Below are 22,263 nucleotides of genomic sequence, written 5' to 3'. Positions count from 1 at the left end.
TGGTTAACTAGTTTCCTGCTTCTTTTCTTTGCTTTTATTTGTTGTTCTATAGTATATTTTGAAGTCTTTTCACGTTTTCTATATTTAATATTCATTTTTTTTAACTGACGACCAATTGTCGATTGATTTACACCGAATTTAATACCTATTTTTCTCTGACTGACCCCTTTTCGATTGTTTTCGGCTTTCTTTTCTCTAGTCCAGGATGTCGGACGACCAGGGTGCTTTCTATCACAAAACGATTGAACAGTTTCAAGTCTTTTTAGGTTATCATATATTGCACTTCGAGCAAATCCTTCTTTTTCAAAATGATTTACGTTTTTTTTTTTTTTTATATTAGGTTTATTTACAAAAAACATTTTTAGTCGCTTTCGAAAAGATTCTCGTTCAGCTGCATTTAACCTCATTTTAAATAAATGTGTTTCAAATAATAAAGTTTATATTTTATAGAACTTGCTGGAAAATGACATTTGTTGTTCCAATTTTAAAAACTCCAAAGAACATTTTGACCCCTCAAATTATCGTCCAATCAGTCTTTTCTGTTATTAGCAAGGTCTTTGAGTCTTTGATAAATAAATTTCTTACATCCTATCTTGATTCAAATTACTTGCTGTCAGACAATCAATACGGTTTTCGATCCTCTCACTCTACGGCTGACTTGCTAATTGCTGTGACTAAAAGATTTTATCGTGCATTCGACAGAGGCGGAGAGGCTAGGACTATTGCTCTTGCCATATCTAAGGCTTTCACTAAAAAGTCTTCTTATTTTGATTGCTTAGAACAGGCAGCTGATCTTGAATATGATCTTACTTTTGTAACAGATTGGGGCTCACAGTGGCTTGTAAATTTTAACTTTAACAAAGCTCAGTTATTTACTGCAAACAACTATCGCAGTACTATTGACATTACTATATTAATGAATGGCAACTCTCTCACTGAGTTCTCTTCTTTACGTCTTCTTGAATTATTATTTACTACTGACCTTTCATGAAAACCATATATACTATCGATTGTTAAATTAGCATTTGCTAAGGTTGCTTCTCTTTATTATGCTCGCTATTTTCTCTCTCCTGATTCCACTCTCTACCTCTACAAATCTCTTATTCGTCTCTGTATAGAATAATGTTGTCATACTTGGGCTGGTTTTTCTAATGATGCTCTTTCTCTTCTAGAAAAGGTCCAAAAACGCATTGTAAACGTAGTTAGACTTGCTCTATCTGCTAAGCTTAAGGCTCTTTCCCATCGTTATTTCCCAGCTGCATCTCTTTCTCTTTTCTACAAATACTATCATGGCGGCTGCTCAAAGGACTTATCATCTCTAGTTTCATCAACTAAAACTCATTCTCGCTTGACTCGTTGCAGATACGGATACAGTAAAAGAATGAGACTCAAAGTCTCATTCTTTTACTGTATCTGTATCTGCATGCTCCAAACACTTTTGTTTGTCTAGTTTTTTTCCCCGCACTTCAACCCTTTGAAACTCTCTCCCATCTTCATGTTTTCCTGACTCATACAACCTACAACTTTTTAAGTCTTCTGTCAACCGTTTCTTATAACTTGCTTATAACTTTATTCTTTTTTTCTAGTAACTCTCAACTTAATAGTGGTTGCTTGCAGCCTTGTTGGCAGTGAATCAGAATTACATATACATATACATAACATCTTTCAGGATATTTTTATACACGAAACGGTCCATTATTCCATCGTTTCGATGTATTGGACCTAGACCGTTAGCTGAAAAACACCCCCAGACCATTACGTTGCCTCCACCATGCTTCACTAAAATAATAATAATAAATAATCACTCTTCTCAAGGATTACCGTGTTACATTTACCTTGTGATGATACAATAATGCTCTGTGGAACACAACATCTTGGTTGGATGTGGACTGTATTGATGTAATGAAACACTTGTTGTATTTCACTTCTTGTATTGATGTTCTTCGATAAAACACTTTGATAAAACTCACTTCGATAAACTGTCTTGATAATTCTGACTGATTGACTTCCATATACTGACTGAACTATATGTCGATTTACATGTCTCTTATATAGTAAAATGAACCTGTGTGAACCTGTTCAGGAAGATTCTAGATGCTTCTTTTCAATGCTTCTGGAAGCTTCTGGATGCGTCTGGATGCTTCTGAATGTTTCTGGATATTTCTGGATGCTACTGGATGCTTCCAGATGCTTCTTCTGGAAACTTCTGGATACTTCCTTTAATTGTTAAAAAACTTCCGTGACGTTGACACGGGCCAGACTTAAGAAAATGAAACAAACCAAAAAAGTTGCACATGTTTTGTCCGCTGCAAAATGGCACTTGTCAACGAAATTCTGCCTGTGTGCTGTCACCTGTCAGCTGATTGCTCGTGTCATGGCATGCTATGACTCCAGACTCCTGAACTGTTTGCTATGGTAGTATAGTGCGTTTCGTTTTTAAGACATGTAAAATTAGGAACACTTTTTAGCATTGCTCGATGTTGGTTGCAAATGTTTTCTCCAATACTGTATATATACTGTAAATATAATAGGTGTCAGCCTTTGTTTTAGAGTGAATCTCTCCGCTCGAGTTTGAAACAAAATATTTAGTTTTAATGTTTACAAAAGACCGTTATTGTTTTTACAGTTAATTTTTTACGGTAATGTTTACAGGTCATTAAAAGACCGTTATTCTTTATACAGGTGAAAGCTCAATCCTTTTGGTGGTAAACACAAAATTTTTATTAAACGTTTTTTAAAAATATTTACTTAAAATCTTTTTAAGATTGAAGTAGTCAATGATTTAATTTATGCTTTTGTGCTATTAAAATAAGTTTGTGTCATTAGTAAGCATCGGCTTGTATCCTATCGGAAGCTCCATTTGATAAATCACGAAATAAAACTTGTATTTTTCATGAAGTAAAATATCCATTTTGTTTCGTACAAAACATGAAAATTTCATTTTGTTTTATCGTATTTTTACAATTTAAAAAAAAAAAAAAAATTAAATTGTTTCATTTTGTACCGGTTTTATCGAAATAATACTTTTTTTTTAAACCGTTTTTTTTTTAAGACAAATAAACAAAAAAAAGTGAATAAAAGAAAATAATTTAAAACTTCAAGTCGTATTCCGAATATGTTAACGTAGTCATAGAAATGTTAAACATGCTACGCATTTTTGCACATAATAAGAATGAATATTTTAATTTTGATTTATATATTACCACCAATCACAAAACGCCTATTGCATCATCTAATCAATCATATTTTGCTGCATATGCATAAATATTTCAATGGAAATGAAGCAATACATTTTTGTATGTAAAAGCAAACGTCATTTCCATAAAATCTAACGGTCGTTGTTTACAAATCATGGTGCAATAACATAACATAAAAACGTTTTGCTTTTTAGAATTATTTTTAAATCTAAGTTAAATAATAATTTGAGTTAAGGACAAAGCAAAAATGATATTCGAAGAGTACGAAAAAATGGCCGATAGTATTAATAAATTTATTGGTTCTAGTGAATTGGAAAAAACTTCTTGGATTGTGTTAGAAAAAATACACGGGGCAAATTTCAGTTTTCATACAGACGGCGAATGGGTGCAGATCGGTCGTCGAAGAGATTTCTTAACGGAAGGCGAAAACTTCTTTAACCATAATACGGCTAGTTTTATGAATGATTACCCCGAGAAAATGAAAACTATTTACCGTATGGTTGAAACATCAACTGGTAAACAAATTAAACAAGTTTCTATCTACGGGGAACTGTTTGGAGGTAAACAAAAGTTTTTTCTTTTCTATCACTTTAAAAAAAAAAAAAAAAATGTTACGCCTAATTTGCTAATTAGGTTACTATTCCAATGTACCGACAAACGGAAACCAAAAACCAATACAAAAAGAAATACAATACTGTCCAGACGTCAGGTGGTGTGCTTTCGACATTGGCTATAGGACACAATTCGAAGAAGGGTTAAACGGTACAATATTTTTATTTATTTTTGAAATGTGAATAAATAAATATTAGAATGACTTATTAAAAAGTAGCAGTATCTTAGACAACCTACTAATTGTACTTCATTAAATTTGTTAGAAGATAAATATATCAATACCTAAAAATATAAAAATAAATAATATTTAAATTACTTAACTATTAACTTACGCTGTTAGTATTAAAGTAACTTTTATAATACTTTATTATTTATGATGTAATATTATACAATATTGTTATTATTTCCGAGATAATGTATGCACCACTTCTACAACTGATAAAATTTTGAAATTTAAAATTAAAATTTTTTTGCAATAAAACTAAATGCCTTTAAATAAATTTAAACAATTTATCGAAATAAATTACAAATCTAGTTTAAGTCAGTTGTTTTTAGAGTATTTGGATCCTGATGTTGCCATGGAGATTTTTAAAAGCCTTGATATATTTTACTTGCAACCATTAATGATAGGTACCATGAGCCAAGCGTTAAATTTCAAACTAGGATTCGATAGCACAATTCCAAAATTATTAGGATTACCGCCTCTTCCAGCTGGTCAGTACTTTTGTCTATTACAATAACTTACCTGCAATCTATGTTTTACCTACTTTTTGCGAAAATATTTTGTTGCTTGTTTATTTAATTAAGACTCGACTTTTTATTAAATTTTTATTAAAAGTTTTTTTTATTAAATTATTTTAATTTAGTTTTTATCTTGATCTTATAAACATTTATGATGATCTAATAAATATTTTTGATCTAATAAATATTTTTAATAATCTTATATTTGACTTCGACTAAATTTTTATTTTACCAACTACATTGTTTTTATTTTTGAAAATTCAGTAGGAATTGAAATTTTTTAGTAAACTGAACTTTTGTAAATAAAGGATCTAACAAAGCAGAAGGAGTTGTTGTAAAACCGATCAAAACATTAAAATGTCTAACTCGTCGAGGTGGTGAGGTCGAGAGAGTAATCATTAAAATTAAGCTTCCAGGTTTTGAAGAAGAGAGAAAACAAACACTTCCCAAAGCTAGTAAGCCTTATTTAATATTAACCTTATTACTTTAAAATAATTACAATTTATATAATTTACATTTAATTTCTGTTTTATAAAGCCAAACCCGTTAGTAAATCAAAAAAAGATATAGTATTGCAGAGAATTCTTGCAAATGCAACACCTCAAAGATTGACAAATGCTATATCAAAGATTGGTTTCCCGGACAAAGAAAATCAAAAACTCATCATTAATGAATTTATAACAGATATTTTTACTGACTTATTTGCAAATGATGTAGAAGCCCACCAGCTTTGGGAATCACTCGAAGAAAAACAACGTGAGATCATTGAGAATGTTTTGAACCAGAAAACCTTTTCTCTTTTGAAACAATATAGTTTAAATATGAACAAATAATTTTTAAAAAAATATAAAAAATTATAGATTCATAAATAAAGTTTTTATATATTAGAGTAAAAAGTTTGTGACAAATACAAAAAATATAATTAGAACTATTAATTATTGTTATAAGAAATAATGTTAACAATATATACATATGTTAATTATGCGAAAAATTAAAATTTTTCAATATGAAGTTTAAAACGGTTGTTTTTTTGTTTTTTTACGTTTTGCCAGAGACCATTTTTTTATATAAATCTTTTCTTTTTCGTTCTTCTTTCTTTCTCTCCTTTTCAATCAATATAAAATAATCGTCCGCACATGTTTCTATAAACAAAAAGATATTTTTTTACTTTAAATAAATGCAGTGGTAAAAAGATTTATCTGCTTCTTTGATCGCTTAGAGCATGCAAGCCGTGCAAACCTTTGCTGTGCCCTTTTAAAATCATGAAATTTAAAAAACTAATTCTGTTAAAAAAACCTAAAAAAGAGATAATAATTCTTTTAACAGATAAAAAGATATACCTTTTAAGAAAAAACATTTTTACAGATATATGGGACTCATCACAGAATTATTAATGAACTTTTCAATAAAATCAAAATAATTAGTTAAAAGCTAATAATAATAGTTAGAAAAAATAATTGTTATGCATAAATTATAAATAATTGTTATGCATAAATTATAACAATAATTATGCATAAAATATAAATAATAGTTGTGCAAACAAAAATGGAAACAAAAATGAAACAAAAATGAAAAACCTTTGATTTCAAAGAAGCACTAATATTGACAAAATAATGATTGAAAAACGTGTTGTGGATGGACAAAACCGAGATTTGGTAACAATCAATGCCAATTTGTTAGATGGAGAAGAGATAAAATTATTGGAAATTGCTTAAAGGCTACTATTAGACATAGAGGTGATAGTATATAAGTTTTATGGTAGTGAATAGTAGTATATGGAGTATATTTCTGGGGATGACATTAGTGAATTAGTGAAATATATGACTTATAATAACCGGAAAAACTATTGAAAATTTAGAAATTAAGAAAGCATATAGATGGAGGTTTTATTTTAAGTAACTTCTTTTTCACTAGACTGTGCCCAAAATACAAAGTTTGCAATTACATGCTTTTTTTTTTAATTTAACTTATATTAATTTTTTAAATGCAAGGCATAAATAAACTTTTTGCAAAAAAGAAAAGTTGTCAGAAGTGTAGAAACTTTCTGGGAACTGGGGAAGAGTTACCATTTTAATGCTCGGTAGAATATAAGTAGTAACTAAATTGTGCTTTTGTCAAAAAAGATAAAGCTCAACTTAATGGAGTATATTGATTTTATTACAGGGCAATGTAAGTACTTCAATCTCAAGTTCTGATACTGATACTTCAATATGCAGAGACACTTTTCAATATATAAAAAGAGCTATTAGGCACCCCAGCAACAGAAAATCAACTGCTAAAAACATAGAGAATGTTCAAAGACCTCAAATTGACTAAACAGATAATAGATGAAAATATGCAAACAAACAGATGTAGTCAAACTGAGAAGCAATTGTGATAATAGACATTGAAGGATGGGAAAGAGGGGGGGGGGGGGGGAAGTGGCAATTGTCTGATATGTTAAAGAAAGCATAACAATCTCTTATCATTTGCCTATAGTAAACCGCAAAAGTACATGAAGAGCTCTTTTAATGTTATCAATCCATACTTTTATGATGAGGTAGTCTAGGATTCTATATTCTATGCGGAGGAAAAGGTGTAACATTAACATCAGCATGCCACTTGGATAAAAGTACCATAATATTAAACATCACTTAAATAATTATTTGGACCATCATCAAATTTCTCTTGTCAGAACAAATCCTGAACCTTCTATTATGAGGTTCAGAGCCTCTGAAAAAAAAATCTTTCTCATGAAAAAAAAGAACGACCACAACATACAGCTCAACACGAATGTAAGGATTAAACATTAAATATTTGGTATAAAACTTTTTAGATTTGTACTTAATCTTGTTGGTTTAGAATTTTTATATATAAAATAAATACATTATCATTATAGTTTGAAGTTCAAAGATTAATCTTTTTTGATTGGGTTATTTTAAGCAATCTGTAACACAAAAGACAACAAGGTAATGACAGTATAAAATACATTACAATTAAAAATTTAAAATTCCGCAAAAATTCAATTTAGAAGCAGCTCTATTTTTGATTTTTACCACAAGTTATACAATTATACCTACTTGATAATTCAGTGAAGAAAAATTCCGTGTACCTTCACCTAAACCCCCAATCTGGGACTAGTGCACACACACATATACACATATTTACTTTAGTGGATTTAAGTCAACGTTGTTCGAATATATTTTGCACGCATAAGGTTTTAAAATACAAACTTTAACCCAGTACAACATTATTGTTTCTAATAATTTTATGCCTAAAGGCAATTATCAGACATAATACAAATCAAGAAACAGAATAGACATTTAAAATTACATAGTTGCAATGTAGTGAGTTTTAAAGGCTGCCTAAACTTTTGTATCAAATGAAAGTAACAATTTATTTGAACACTTAGAAACTATTTTAATTCTTTTCTTTTATCAGCCGCCATTTTTGTCATTTAATTAAACTGTTATTTTATATTTATTGTATTGTATTTTTATTAAGGTAATGTTTGCATCATTAAGATATTGTAAATTTTACTTAGTCTCCGCAATTTCAAAAGAAAACAGAAAAAAAGAGAAAACAGCAGAAAAATAAAAAGAACTTTTTGAAATATGTAAAAATATGCATCAAAGGACCGAGCTGTCAATCAAGCCCAAGTGAAATAAGGAAAAAATTAGGAAGGGAAAAAGGATAAAAAAACTTAAAGTGACATGCTTAGAGCAGAAATTTATTTTGTTATACTTGATGCAGGTAATCTGCGTGCTTGAACCAGACTGAGTATGGAAAGGCCACAGAGAAATATGAAGCATTTTTATAAAAAAAAAATTTTTTTAAAAAGGAGGATAAGTCATAAAAACAAAGAAAAACGAATAGATGTTCAGAAAAACCACAAATTTACAATTTCAAAAAAAAGAAAAAAAGAGAAAACAGCAGAGAAATAAAAAGAACATTTTCGCTTTATCCAAAAAAAGTTTACTTCTTCATTACAAACATTTTTTTATTAAAAATAAACTAACACATACACATACGCAACTAATAATATCTAATATTATTGAAAGCCTAATGCAACATCTCATAAAAGTTAGAAGTTTGATGAGTCTTCTATTTAATGAACAGGAGCGTTGTATGCATTGTAAAAAACTTTAAAAAACTACTTAAAAACTTTAAACTTTTTCACAAAATTTCTTCAGCTTAAATAAACATAATAACTCTAATAAGACTTTCATTTTAACTTTGTGACACTTACTATTATTTTCTTATTCGAAATTTTATTCTATTCGTTGTTATAGCTACAATTATTCTTATTCCAGTTGCTTTTTTTTCATTCTACTTTTTTATTACTAACAGCAAATTATAAACCTTTACTTTTTATGTCCATATATTTTTTTAGTCATATATTGATTAATCTTCGTCATTTGATCAGACTATTACTACAATTATAATTGATATTTATTTATTAACATTAATATAATTTCTATTTATGTTTATTAATATGCTTGTTATCTTAAAATCTTTAGTTCACTTTTTTATCTAGCATAAAAAAGTAACTATATTTGTTAAAGATTTTTCTTTATATAACTCTTTATATATTTGAAATTTTTTTAAATATTTTAATCAAATCTAAAAGTTAAGACACACAGAAATAGGTGGAAAAGCAGTAAACGAAGCAAAAAAGTGGCAAATAATAGGTTTGATCTGTAACAGAGAAATAGTAAATATATAGGATGACTCCACAATCGGTAAAAGAAAAATAATAAATATATAAGATGACTCCATGATCAGTAACAGAAAAATAATAAATATATAGGATGACTCCATGATCAGTAACAGAAAAATAATAAATATATAGGATGACTCCATGATCAGTAACAGAAAAATAATAAATATATAGGATGACTCCATGATCAGTAACAGAAAAATAATAAATATATAAGATGACTCCATGATCAGTAACAGAAAAATAATAAATATATAGGATGACTCCATGATCAGTAACAGAAAAATAATAAATATATAAGATGACTCCATGATCAGTAACAGAAAAATAATAAATATATAGGATGACTCCATGATCAGTAACAGAAAAATAATAAATATATAAGATGACTCCATGATCAGTAACAGAAAAATAATAAATATATAGGATGACTCCATGATCAGTAACAGAAAAATAATAAATATATAAGATGACTCCATGATCAGTAACAGAAAAATAATAAATATATAAGATGACTCCATGATCAGTAACAGAAAAATAATAAATATATAGGATGACTCCATGATCAGTAACAGAAAAATAATAAATATATAGGATGACTCCATGATCAGTAACAGAAAAATAATAAATATATAAGATGACTCCATGATCAGTAACAGAAAAATAATAAATATATAAGATGACTCCATGATCAGTAACAGAAAAATAATAAATATATAGGATGACTCCATGATCAGTAACAGAAAAATAATAAATATATAGGATGACTCCATGATCAGTAACAGAAAAATAATAAATATATAAGATGACTCCATGATCAGTAACAGAAAAATAATAAATATATAAGATGACTCCATGATCAGTAACAGAAAAATAATAAATATATAGGATGATTCCATGATCTGTAACAGAGAAATAATAAATATATAGGATGACTCCATGATCAGTAACAGAAAAATAATATATAGGATGACTCCATGATCAGTAACAAAGAAATAGCAAGGAGATTAAAAATTTCAGATAATTGATTCAGAAATACTCAGAAAATATTGAAAATTACAGGTGGCATCAAATGTCATGCAGGATCCAAAATGGTGTCAAATGTCATGCAAAAGGTTAAAAAAAACTATGAAGTGCAAAAATATTCTTATATTTCTTCATTTTAAAGCTTAAGCTTTAAAATGACGTTAGCATGAACCTACACAATCAAAACGATAAAAAAATAACTTTCTTCAAATACAGTTAGGAACATTTTACTTAGGAAACCGTGACAATATGTAGAACATGACAATATGTCGATGTAGCAACATATAACTATAAGATATATATATAACTTTAAGATACATTTTAATACATTGTTTCCAGTTTAGGATGTTGAATGCTGGATTTTCTTGACTCAATGCATGGGTTTTGCTTGTGTCTCTGGTTTTATGACTAGGCAACTCATTCTATTATCTCCTAATGAGGGTACATCTCTAAAACTCAGTTTTATGGTTCTGAGGCTGGTGGTAGTCAGGTTTCCCAAACTCTGTGGTAGCTCTCAGAGAGGCTGATTCCATCAACAGCTGAAAAATATCAAAGTATTAACAGTGCCATGTTGCACATGGATAGTGTCCCTGTTTGTACTTTTGGTGTGCATTGCGGAGGCTACATTTTGGAGCCCTTTGCTACGGCTTAGAGTTTATTAATAGTAATGAGACAATTACTTGGGCTATTAAACAGTGTACTGAGTACTATCTATGCTTTGAGTCAAGATCTTCAACAAATTTAAAAATGACTTGAGCACAAAAAAGTATAAAACACAAAAAACCATCATCATCACCAAATTCTCTAAACCTATCATTCACTAATATTCGTGGTCTTCGAAGTAACTTTTCTTCTTTTGAGTCTTATCTTTTGCAAAGGTCACCAGACCTACTTGATCTTTGTGAGACTAATTTGAGCTCAGCTGTCTCATCCTGCAATCTTAGTGTTGATGGTTATCTTCCTTTAATTCGTAAAGACTTCAATTGGCCTGGGCACATGAAAGAATAGTTCACAGACTATTCTTTCATGTGCTTTTGTTTAGCACCACTTCACTCTATCGCCTTTCTCTTTGTTCTATATCGCTCTCCTTCATCTCAAAACTGCACTCTTTTTGATGTTATTTCTGATCATATTGACCAAGCCCTCTCTCTTTATCCATCAGCTAATATAGTTGTTGTCGGTGACATTAATGCTCACCACTCTCAATGGCTTGGCTCTAGTGTCAGTGACTCTGCAGGCATTAAAGCCCACAACTTTTGCCTTTCTCAATCCCTAACTCAAACAGTCAACTTTCCAACTCGCTTTCCAGACCCTAATCATTTACCTTCTCTACTCGACTTATGTCTTGTTTCTAATCCTAATCAGTGCTCAGTTTCTCAACATTCACCCTTAGGTTCTTCTGATCACAGTTTGATCTCTCTAAAACTAATATCTCATTCTTATTCATCACCTGAATCCCCCTATTATCGTACCTCTTACAACTACAGTAAAGCTGACTGGGATTCTTTCCGTGATTTTCTTCGTGATGGCCCTTGGGTAGAAATCTTTTGTCTTCCTGTTGACAAATGCGCATCTTACATAACCTCGTGGATTCAGGCTGGCATAGAATCTTTTGTTCCCTCTCGACGATTCCAGGTCAAGCCTCACTCTCCTCCATGGTTTTCTTCACATTGTGCTGCTGCAATTGCCAATCGAAACGCCTGTTTATTACTGCTAGAAACCATTGTAAAAAGGTCTTGTCTAACGCCAAAGCCCGCTATTCGCAGGTCGTGAAATCTCATATCTCATCTCAAAAATTAGGCTCTCGTGACTTCTGGAGAATCTTTAATAGTATTAATAATAAGGGCAAATTTTTAATTCCACCTCTCTTGTATGGTTCAGACTTTGCCACCTCACCTAAAGACAAAGCTGAATTGTTTGCTAAGAACTTTTCATCAATATCATCTCTTGATTCCACTAGTTGCGTTCTACCTGATATTGCCAACAAACAGGTTGATCCATTGCTTGACATTCGTATCACTCCAGCTTCTGTATCTAAAGTGATTTTCTGCCTAGACTCTTCTACAGCTTCTGGCCCGGACAACATACCTGTTATTGTCTTGCAGAAGTGTTCTCCAGAGCTGTCGTCTATACTCTCAAAACTATTCAACAAGTGCTTATCAGAGTCTTGTTTTCCAGCATGCTGGAAAGAGGCATCTGTTATCCCTATCTTCAAAAATTCTAGAGAGCGATCTGATTCGTCTAACTACCGTCCCATTAGTATTCTTCCTATCATAAGCAAGGTTTTTGAATCTTTAATTAATAAACACTTAATTTCTCATCTTGAATCTAATAACTTCCTTTCTGACCATCAATATATGGATTTCGACCTTCTCATTCTACAACTGATTTGCTAACAGTAATAACTGATAGGTTTTATCGTGCATTAGATAAAAGTGGAGAGGTTAAGGCCATTGCTCTTGACATTTCAAAAGCTTTTGATAAGGTTTGGCATGCTGGTCTTCTCCATAAGCTTTCTTCTTATGGTGTGTCTTATGGCAACATCTTTAAGATTATTGAATCCTTCCTTTCCAATCGTAGTAAAAAAGTTGTCCTCGATGGACAGCACTCTTCTTCTTATTCTGTAACTTCAGGGGTTCCTTAAGATTCTATCCTTGGCCCTATACTCTTTTTAATTTACATTAACGATCTTCCAGATATTCTCACATCTACTATTTGATACTACCATTTATTCTTGTTGTGATAAAAAACCAACACTCTCTGATTGCTTGGAGGGGGCATTTGAGCTCAAAAAGAATCTCACTTCTGCTACAGCATGGGGCTCACAGTTGCTGGTGAACTTCAATACAGATAAAACTCAATTTTTTTCAGCCAATTGTTATCGCAATAAGTTAGATCTTCCTATATTTATGAATGGTGATGTACTTGATGAGTCATCTACTCTTCATCTTCTAGGATTAACTTTTACTTCTGATCTTTCTTGAAAATCTGTTGCAAAATTAGCATCTGCTAAGGTTGCATCTCTTTATCGAGCTTGACACTTTCTTACTTCGGATTCTCAAATCCGGCCTTGTATAGAATATTGTTGCCATATTTGGGGCGGATCTTCTAATGATGCCTTTTCTCTTTTAGACAGGGTGCAAAAACACATTGTAAACATAGTTGGACCTGCTCTTGCAGCCAACCTCCAACCATTATCACATCGTTGTAATGTTGCTTCTCTTTTCTACAAATACTATAATGGGCACTGCTCTAAAGAGCTAGCATCTCTTGTGCCATCTGCTAAAATTCATTCTCATGTTACTCGTCATTCAATTAAGTTTCATCTTTCAATTAAGTCTCATAAAATTTTAAAGTGTAAAATCAAAATACTTTCACTATAAAATTTTAAAAGTTATTTGTAATAGAATTTCAAAAATACAAACACTTTTAGACATGTAAACACTATATAAGCTCTGAAATGGTGCTTTTAAGGGTTAAAAGGTGAAGGACAGCAGAAATCTTTACTTTACTAACTGCAATTAAACTTTCATAAAAATATGTTTAAAAAAAACCCTTTCCATAAGTAAAATGAATAAGACTATACTTGGGAGGAAGTACTAGGAAGAAAAATAAGAAATTCAATGAAAGTATTAAGAGACTTTTCTTTGTTTTTCTTTGTTGCTCTGCTACTCTAAAACAGTTCTTCTGTTAATATGAACAACTGATGTGTTAGGGCAAAACCACAATACCTCTCATATTTAAGACAAAAATAATGTACCAGCAAACCAGACATGATATAGATTTTAAAAGCATACAATGAAAAAAGTATAAACAACAATAACTTGCTATATAATTGATACTTCGATACTGAACATAAGTTTAAAAACAATACCTTTTTCATTGATGATTTTAATTCTTTTAAAGTCTTTTTCTGCTTTGTCAAAATCTGTTTTATTCATGTAAGCCTGTCCACGACGAAATAATGCTTTAAGATTATCTGAATCAAGTAACAAAACCTAAAATTATAAAGTTTAGAAATAACCATAAATATATAGAATTAAAAAATAAATCCATACAAAAAAGTGGGAAGTTACCTTAGTTGTATACTCTATAACTTTGTCATATTGTTGTTTTTTAGCTAAACAAACTAAAATAAAAAGAAAAATATTTTCTTTATTGCAAAATATGCTAAATAAACAATTTATTAATAATATTTATTATGCACTAACTTAAAAAAACTTTAAACCCAGAATAAACTTTAAAATAAAACAAAGATAAAATGATACAAGGCGTAAGAAAAGAAAACGTTAATTTTTTTGTATAAACATAATTTGTGCAGTGGTAGGTAATAAACTTGAGAATTACCTCTATTTTTGCAGGCATTTAAAAGAAGCTTACCAACAATAAGCTTGCAAATTTTAACTCAATAGAAGCTTTTTTCTAAAATAATGATTGAATAAATTGGAAAAATTTTATGTTGTCTTCACACTGTGAAATTGGATACAGGCAAGACTGAATTATTGGTAAGCATGTATACTAGCAACTGCAGTACTTATTGGTAAGCATGTATCCTAGCAACTGGAGTACTTTTTTAAACTTTTACCTATTACTACTTTTTTTTAAAAATAAATAAAAAAATTTAACATCGCTTAATTTAATTTGCTTTTATATTATTTTTCTTCTGGGGTCTTCCATAAACTGCGCACACAGGGGAAGGGAGAGTTACCCAAAAACCTTCAAATGTGTACAGGGTGAGAGCAAATAAACTAAAAGTTTTTTTGTTTTTACTGTTATGAAAAATTTATGCCTTGGGTAAGGGGGTTTTGATTTTACATACGTACATAAAAATTGAGTTTTTTAGTCAACGTCATGATCACTAATGGCAACCAAATGCCATTGCATAGGAACAAAAGCGCTTTTTTTGAGAAGACTCTAAAAAAAAGCGCTCTGAAATTTATAGGGGTGCGAAACCTCTAAGAAAACTACTTCTTGTCAAGAAAACATGCAACAGCTTTTGCTTAATTCTAAATGACTTTTCATAAAAGTTCATCAAAAATTTGGCTTTAAAATCAAAGAAGCTAAACAAAGAAACAAAAAGCTCACACCATATGGAATAAATGCTTGTAACAATATCAAGTTTACTAAATCCATACAACCTATCAATAATATAAGAAAATTTGGAATAATTTGCAATAATTATAACATCAACTTATGCCTAAAGTGAAAGCACCTTTATTGCAATAAAGATATATTTTTATCAGAATTGTTAAAGGTATAACAGATGATATGATATGTCAATGAATAATAAATACATCCAAACCGAGAATTAGAATAAGAACTCATGATTGCACAAATGAGGTCAGAACGGAAAGTTTAAACATCCTCAACCTAGCTGCAACAATATGAGAATGTTTGTTGAAAGTAACAACAGTATGTTCTTGTTACACTTTAGGCATACTACACTAGGTCATCAGCAAGTTGAATAACTAATAATAATAAACAAGTTAATAATTCTAAAAAATAATGTTCAACTATATGTGCTCATAAATACCTCAATTGTGTGCATTTGCTGTATCAAATGGATCTCCAACATTCACCAACAACACCTTTCCTCATACACATTCACTGCTTTACAAACAAACATTGTAAGTAGGAAAGTTGTAGTAGATTTCCACAATATATTAAATTATATTTAATGATATGTGCAAATGCTACAACACATTAATTTAATAGACAACACATTAATTTAACCATCAAATATCCATTAGTAATCGTTATAAAATAATTAGTGCAGTTACCATTTCAGCTACCTAAGTTCGAAACACAAACCTTGATTCTTTTTTTTAAACTCATTAGAACAAAGATATGAATCTTAATAAAAGTATTATAGATAGTAGCCCATCATAATCAGTAAAGCTTAATTTGTTGATTGGTAAGTCCTTTTATAAAAATATCTTTAAGTCTAGGTTTTTAACAATATTTTTTCATCTTTTAAATGAGTTAATGAGGCAAATGAGTTTAAATAAGGGAAAAAATCTTAGTTCAAGTGATTAACTTTTTTTTTTAATTTTTAAATGAATAGTTTAATTTTTATTTATTTTCAGTATTTTTAAAATCTTCAATTAGTAAAGTTATAATGTAACTTAAATTTAAAAAAAATAATAATTCAAAATAAACTAATTTATAACAATTTTTAGTTGGAAAGATTATAAACTTTATTTAAGTTTTTATATTATTTTGTTTACAAATATATCTACTTAATAAACATATTTTAGATACATTAGATTTTTTATTTCTTCATTTTAAGAAGAGGTTGCATTAACTGAAAATACGAGAGTGCAGCTTCTAAAACTTGAAGTTGAACCAGTCAGAGAGGAAGAATTTGAGAATGTATTGAAATACCATATCAGTGAGTTATAATAGAATATGATTTAACTGAAAATACGAGAGTGCAGCTTCTAAAACTTGAAGTTGAACCAGTCAGAGAGGAAGAATTTGAGAATGTATTGAAATACCATATCAGTGAGTTATAATAGAATATGATTTAACTGAAAATACGAGAGTGCAGCTTCTAGAACTTGAAGTTGAATAAGTCAGAGAGGAAGAATTTGAGTATGTATTGAAATACCATATCAGTGAGTTATACTAGAATATGATTTAGTTGTTGAAACTTTGAAGGTGCTAAACAAGATCTATTAAAAAGTTCATAAATTAAAACTTTTCAAGACCAAAAAAAAATACTGATGTTTAGTTTATATTTTAACTCTTCACACAGTCATCAATTTTCTTTCGAACAATAAGATGAAATTTTCAGGACAATCTGGATCTCTTTTTGCTTGCATAATGTGCTCAAATTTTTAGAATTGAGTTTTTCATCTAAATAAAAAGATAATGCATCTTTATTAAATACTAATTAAATACTGCAAATATTACTAGGAAATGACTGGATATGCTTTTCTACTTTAGCATAATAAATTGTCAGTTTATGGATTGCATCAAGATCCCTCAACTTTACCTCTGTGATCTATAGGCTACATCATTTAAAGGAACATATAAATATCAACTACGTTTCTTAGAAATTTTATGCAGTATGCATAAAGCTTTATTTAACATTTTTTTTCTCACATCTTTTGGCTTAATCTGATAATTAAACATAAATTTACTTTTCTTAGATTCTTTAGATCTCAGCTGTTTACTCTTTATTTCTCTCTTTTCAATCAATGTCTGCAATTATGTGTCTTTATATTTTGTATTATATATTTGATTTAAATATTATATCTGAATAAAAGCTCTATGCATTTTGAATTACATTTGTAGATAAAGAAAACAAAAAATCTATCATTAAAACAGAAAAAATCTATAATTAAAACATTTTTTCTAGGTATTAACTAATATTAATTGCAACCATGGTAAGACCTCCACTAAATCAAATCTCGATTCTAACTTGGACAAGCTTTTTAATACTTCTACTTGTTTCTGTTTATTATATGTCTCTCTTAGCAGTGACAGAAAATTAACAATAAACTCACTTTTTGAAGAATTGCTCAAAATATGCATTGAATCAAGAAGTCAGGAATGACAAAGAGTAAAATTAAGAACAGAAATTTTAGCAAATTTTTGATCAATGGATTTTTTAAGCAATTTTTCAGTTTATTGTATTGTTTGAGTTTTCTGATCGGATTTGCACCAACCTTAACCCCAAGACAAGTTTATTGATTTTTTTTAAATAAATCACTTATTTCTTCAGATGAGCTTTAATGAGGTATGATGAAATTTACTTTATTAACATACTTGTACAATCATATGTTCATTATCAAGTCAGGATGAAAAAATTTTTTAACAATAAACCAGTGGTAAATAAGATTTGTTGTTCTTTTAAAAAAAAATCTATTTTAAATAGAGAAAGAGCTAAAAAGTACAATGTTTCTGACTTTTTGGTAAGGAAAGTGAAGAAATACAATAATTAAAAGTCTTTCCTCGCAATTAAATATCAAAATCATTCTGACAAACAAAACTCCACTGCCAAAACATAAGCACTTTACATCCAAGTTTTGATAAAATTAAAAGGCTGCATTTTGTCGTACAAGGGGAACATCGTCGTACATCGAATGTAACTTTAGTCAACTTCCTGGTGACAATCACTGTAATTCAATTTTTCCTTACCTTATTTTTAAGGTCTAGCATGTAATCGAACTTTAATGTTATTGTTTGTTTGACTTGACTAAGAAAACTATTAAGGTTAAGTTTGTAGTAAAAAAGTTTAATCCACCAAATTGCTCACAATTTCAGTTCATCGAAAACTTGTGGGGTATTGGCAAAGGATACTTCCATAAAATAGGCAATACTATTAATTCAGTACAAGATTTGCTAAAGGCATTGTCAACCATTGGCAAAAAAACAACAACAGTGGTGCAAAAGTTTATGGGGACCATCAGCAGTGATATATGGTTATTATTTAAAAATAAAGAAAAGTTTCAAAACTAAAATAGTTTTTATACTCTTTAATTACTTAACTATAAATAAAATTTAAAGAAACTTGTAAAAAACAGTTGTTTTAAATATTTTTAATAAGATTTTCTTTTCTTTTTTTTTGTTTTGTTTTTGATTTCATGCTTTAGGTAACATGAGCATACTTGTATCTAATGCTACACAATAGCGTAAGGAAAACTACTGGGTGCTCTTTCTAATTAAAAAGGAAAACACTCAGGCCAAGGCAACTTGGATCTGCTAGAAAACCAGGATCTCACCAAATATATTGTGGCATTATTATTTAACACCAGACTTAAAGTGCAATCTACAATGGTGCTGCTAAAGTTGTCAAATAAAACTTTTTAACTTTACCTGTTAACACCACACTTTTGATATCTGTTTAGAAGCAATTTGGAAGAAGGAGAAACCAAGCAGCTAAGAATTTTGTTTATACGGTGAAGATCATTAATGATACTGCAAAGAAAGGAGTAAAACTAACTTTAGGACCATCATAACTAGTGATCTAGAACAAAAAGAATGGTTGCTGCAGGGCATTGAAAATTACAGACAGTATTATCCTGATTTTGGCAAAAAAAATCTTAGATATTGAAACAAAAACAACATTAAAAAACGCAGTCTTCATTTCAGTTTTGGGTTTCGATCTAACATCCAATCTGACCTTTTAACTGAAATGTAAAACTAGCATGACTATTCTTGATAACTTAGCATATGTTATTCATGCTACTTTTTTCTCAATTGATTTTTACACTTTAATTTAAAAATACTGGCATTTGTGTAATTTTGTGTAGTACTTTACATTAAAATGCATAAAAATTGGAGAAACTTAATATGTATATACACCCCTCCAAATTATTTAAAAAAATAAGATTGGCAATAAATTGCTAACTCTAAACTAATTTTGGCCAGCATCAAGTCAGCACAAACTTTTTAAAGGTTTTTCACAAAGGTTTTACTGTACAAAATAGAAACGAGGTTGTTTCTATGATATATGGTGAAACTATGAAATATGTTTGTTTTTTATGTTTAACATCAAAGATTTTATGAGTGTGAATTCTGACAGTTTTCATATAAAGAAGTTCAATACAGAGCTAATGACATGGATATACTTATGCAATACAGAAAAAAGTAAAAGAAAAATGTTAAATGTTAAAGAATAATAAATTGAAGCAAAGGTCTAATAAACATATCAAAAAAATAACTAAATCTAATTAAATAAAGCAGATACCACATAGTTTGTGGTGGAAAAAGTAGACTGAGCTTTATCTAAAAAAAAATACGAAATATCTCAAAAGATTAAATTCAAGAGTTAAAGTTTGATCAGAAATTAAATTCAAGAGTTTATCAAGAATTATATATTTAGGATGATACTGATGTAGATAAATCATTTATAGTTTATGCTGACAGAGCGATAATATATCATCAATAATTTATCTTAATTATTAACAACTAATAATTATCAAAATTTTAACAAGATACAAAAACTTCCATTATTTATTCATTTATTATTATTGATTCTTAACTATTCTAAAACTTAAAAAAATTGTAAAGTAACACTGAGTTTATTGTTTTCTGTGATTTTTCATAAAATTATAAATATTGTAAAAACAATAAAAATAAATGTTGTAAAAACAATAAAAATAAATGTTGTAAAAACAAAATTTTAAGTTTCCAAGAGAACAAAATTTAAGTAATGTTGCAGAAATGTTGCACCCAACAGTAATTTATTACAACACAAACAAAGCCCTAAAATATGATTTAATAATTGATTTAATTTTTGATGCATGTTATTATGGTCGAAACAACATTATTTGAACTTTAATTTTGTTTACTATTTTTCAGATAAATAGCTGGCCAATATAAAACTGCAAACACTTCATAAATATATACCACAATGAACAAGATTTTTACTATGAAATATAACTTTGTCTTTCTCTTCAATCATAAAGTCACGATGATGGCCTGAAGACTACATAGAAACCACCAAGAAGTCTTTTCATAGTCTTAACAATAGGTGGGACTTTGAAAAGATCTCAACTGTCAACCTCCATAGAAAAACAAACAACCATATACTTACAACACCTGCAGTGTTTGATTAATCCCAAAATTATAAATTTATGTGATAAGGATGCACTGCATCACACAATTTGCATTTATTTTAAAGTCTTAGTTAAGTCTAGGTTTATTTTATTTTAAAAAGATAAGTCTTTTTTACTAATTAAAAAGTATAAATAGAGTTTTAATACCTAAATTTTATTTGAAATGAGTCAATGATTACCTGACAAATTATTATAGCAAGTACAACGCAAGTTGTTGATATCTTTTAAACTTTTCTGGCTTAATTCCTCGTGAGGCTCTCCTGTTAACTTTGACAATGGAGATGGTTTCTCTATGTCTTTTAAGTACATTAGGCAATAGTGATATTTTTTTATTGCACTTCTAATATTTCCATGCTTGTAAAATTCATTTCCGCTTTCTTTTTCATTTTGAGCTTTTAAAAGTAGTTCTTTTATCTTCATGGGATTGAATTTTAACTTAAAATTAAAATAGAATATGAAATTAAATTAAATAAGTATTAAATTTTAAAATCAAATAAATTAAAATTAAACTAAACAAAAAGTGACACATTTTTTTTAAACCTAAAATTAATTTACAAACTAAAGCATTATATTTAAGGTGACAATTCATATTGCCAATCCAAAAAGTCACCTTAAATATAACTAGTATAACTAATGGTATTGATTTTGTCAACATTGTTTTTTAGTAATTGGTATTTGTTCCAGTGAAGATTTTTAGTTGTTGGTTTAGTAATAAAGAAAATCAGACATAAAATACAAAATAAGACCAGATCTGAAAGCTCAGAAATTTAAAGAGCTAGAATTAAACTTTATTAAATTTTTAACTTTTTTCAATAATATTTTTTTTAAGAAAATTAATTTTTTATTTATGAAATCTCTATAAAATTTTACTTTTTTTGAGATCAAACTTTGGGAGAAAAGTATTCTCGGCGATATATGATGATTAACAAAAATTATTCCCAAGTATTGTAAAATTTGGTAATATACCCACCACTTCATCGGTTATCTTAGCTTTTTTTAAGAATTGACACATTTTTATGGTACTTTCTGGTCAAACTGGGTGGTGGTGGGAGAACGTTTTTTTATAGAATTATCCAACCGTTAACTCCAAAATATGAGTTTAGACAAACTTAGGGGCGCAATAAATTGAGGGCAGCACTAACAGGGATGTGGTAGGGATTAAAAACGGAACTTCTTGTTTATGAAGTGAGTGCTCTGCCGCTACACCACTAACGCTTAACTTAGGGGATTTTAACATTAATCTCCCAAGCAACAACCTTTGTAATGATGTTACTAGTTTTCTTGATTTTAAGTGCTCATATTCTTTCTTTACAATTTTTACTCAACCAACTAGATTCACACCGCAATCCACAAGACTCATAGACAATATATTTTTTACCCTTACACTCCAAATCAGGTAACCTGACAAAATCTCTCGGGG

General features: G+C 29.3%; 2 protein-coding genes across 3 annotated transcripts; one reads left to right on the top strand and one right to left on the bottom strand.

Moving 5' to 3' along the window:
* Window positions 1-3,302: 3,302 nt before the first annotated feature.
* LOC100211681 (RNA-editing ligase 2, mitochondrial) lies at window positions 3,303-5,569 on the top strand. Its single transcript, XM_065806183.1, has 5 exons — window positions 3,303-3,757; window positions 3,831-3,959; window positions 4,365-4,523; window positions 4,859-5,005; window positions 5,088-5,569. The coding sequence occupies exons 1-5, from the start codon at window positions 3,445-3,447 to the stop codon at window positions 5,381-5,383; spliced, it is 1,044 nt and encodes a 347-aa protein (XP_065662255.1). The 5' UTR covers window positions 3,303-3,444; the 3' UTR covers window positions 5,384-5,569.
* LOC124811334 (tetratricopeptide repeat protein 9C) lies at window positions 5,312-21,965 on the bottom strand. 2 transcript variants are annotated; one of them, XM_065806185.1, is made up of 5 exons: window positions 21,814-21,965; window positions 21,023-21,278; window positions 14,352-14,404; window positions 14,150-14,273; window positions 5,312-5,692 (listed from the first exon to the last, which is right to left on the bottom strand). In XM_065806185.1, exons 1-5 carry the CDS (start codon window positions 21,853-21,855, stop codon window positions 5,589-5,591), a joined length of 579 nt encoding a protein of 192 aa, XP_065662257.1. In that variant the 5' UTR covers window positions 21,856-21,965; the 3' UTR covers window positions 5,312-5,588. The 2 variants fall into 2 exon arrangements, with proteins under 2 accessions (XP_065662257.1, XP_065662256.1); XM_065806184.1 differs by having other exon boundaries at window positions 5,412-5,692; window positions 21,714-21,856.
* Between the last annotated feature and the right edge of the window lie 298 nt (window positions 21,966-22,263).

This window comes from Hydra vulgaris, chromosome 09 (assembly GCF_038396675.1).
Source record: "Hydra vulgaris chromosome 09, alternate assembly HydraT2T_AEP".
Classification (NCBI taxonomy): Eukaryota; Metazoa; Cnidaria; class Hydrozoa; order Anthoathecata; family Hydridae; genus Hydra; species Hydra vulgaris.
The sequence above is the reverse complement of the archived record's forward strand: the minus strand, read 5'-3'. Positions and strand labels throughout refer to the sequence as shown.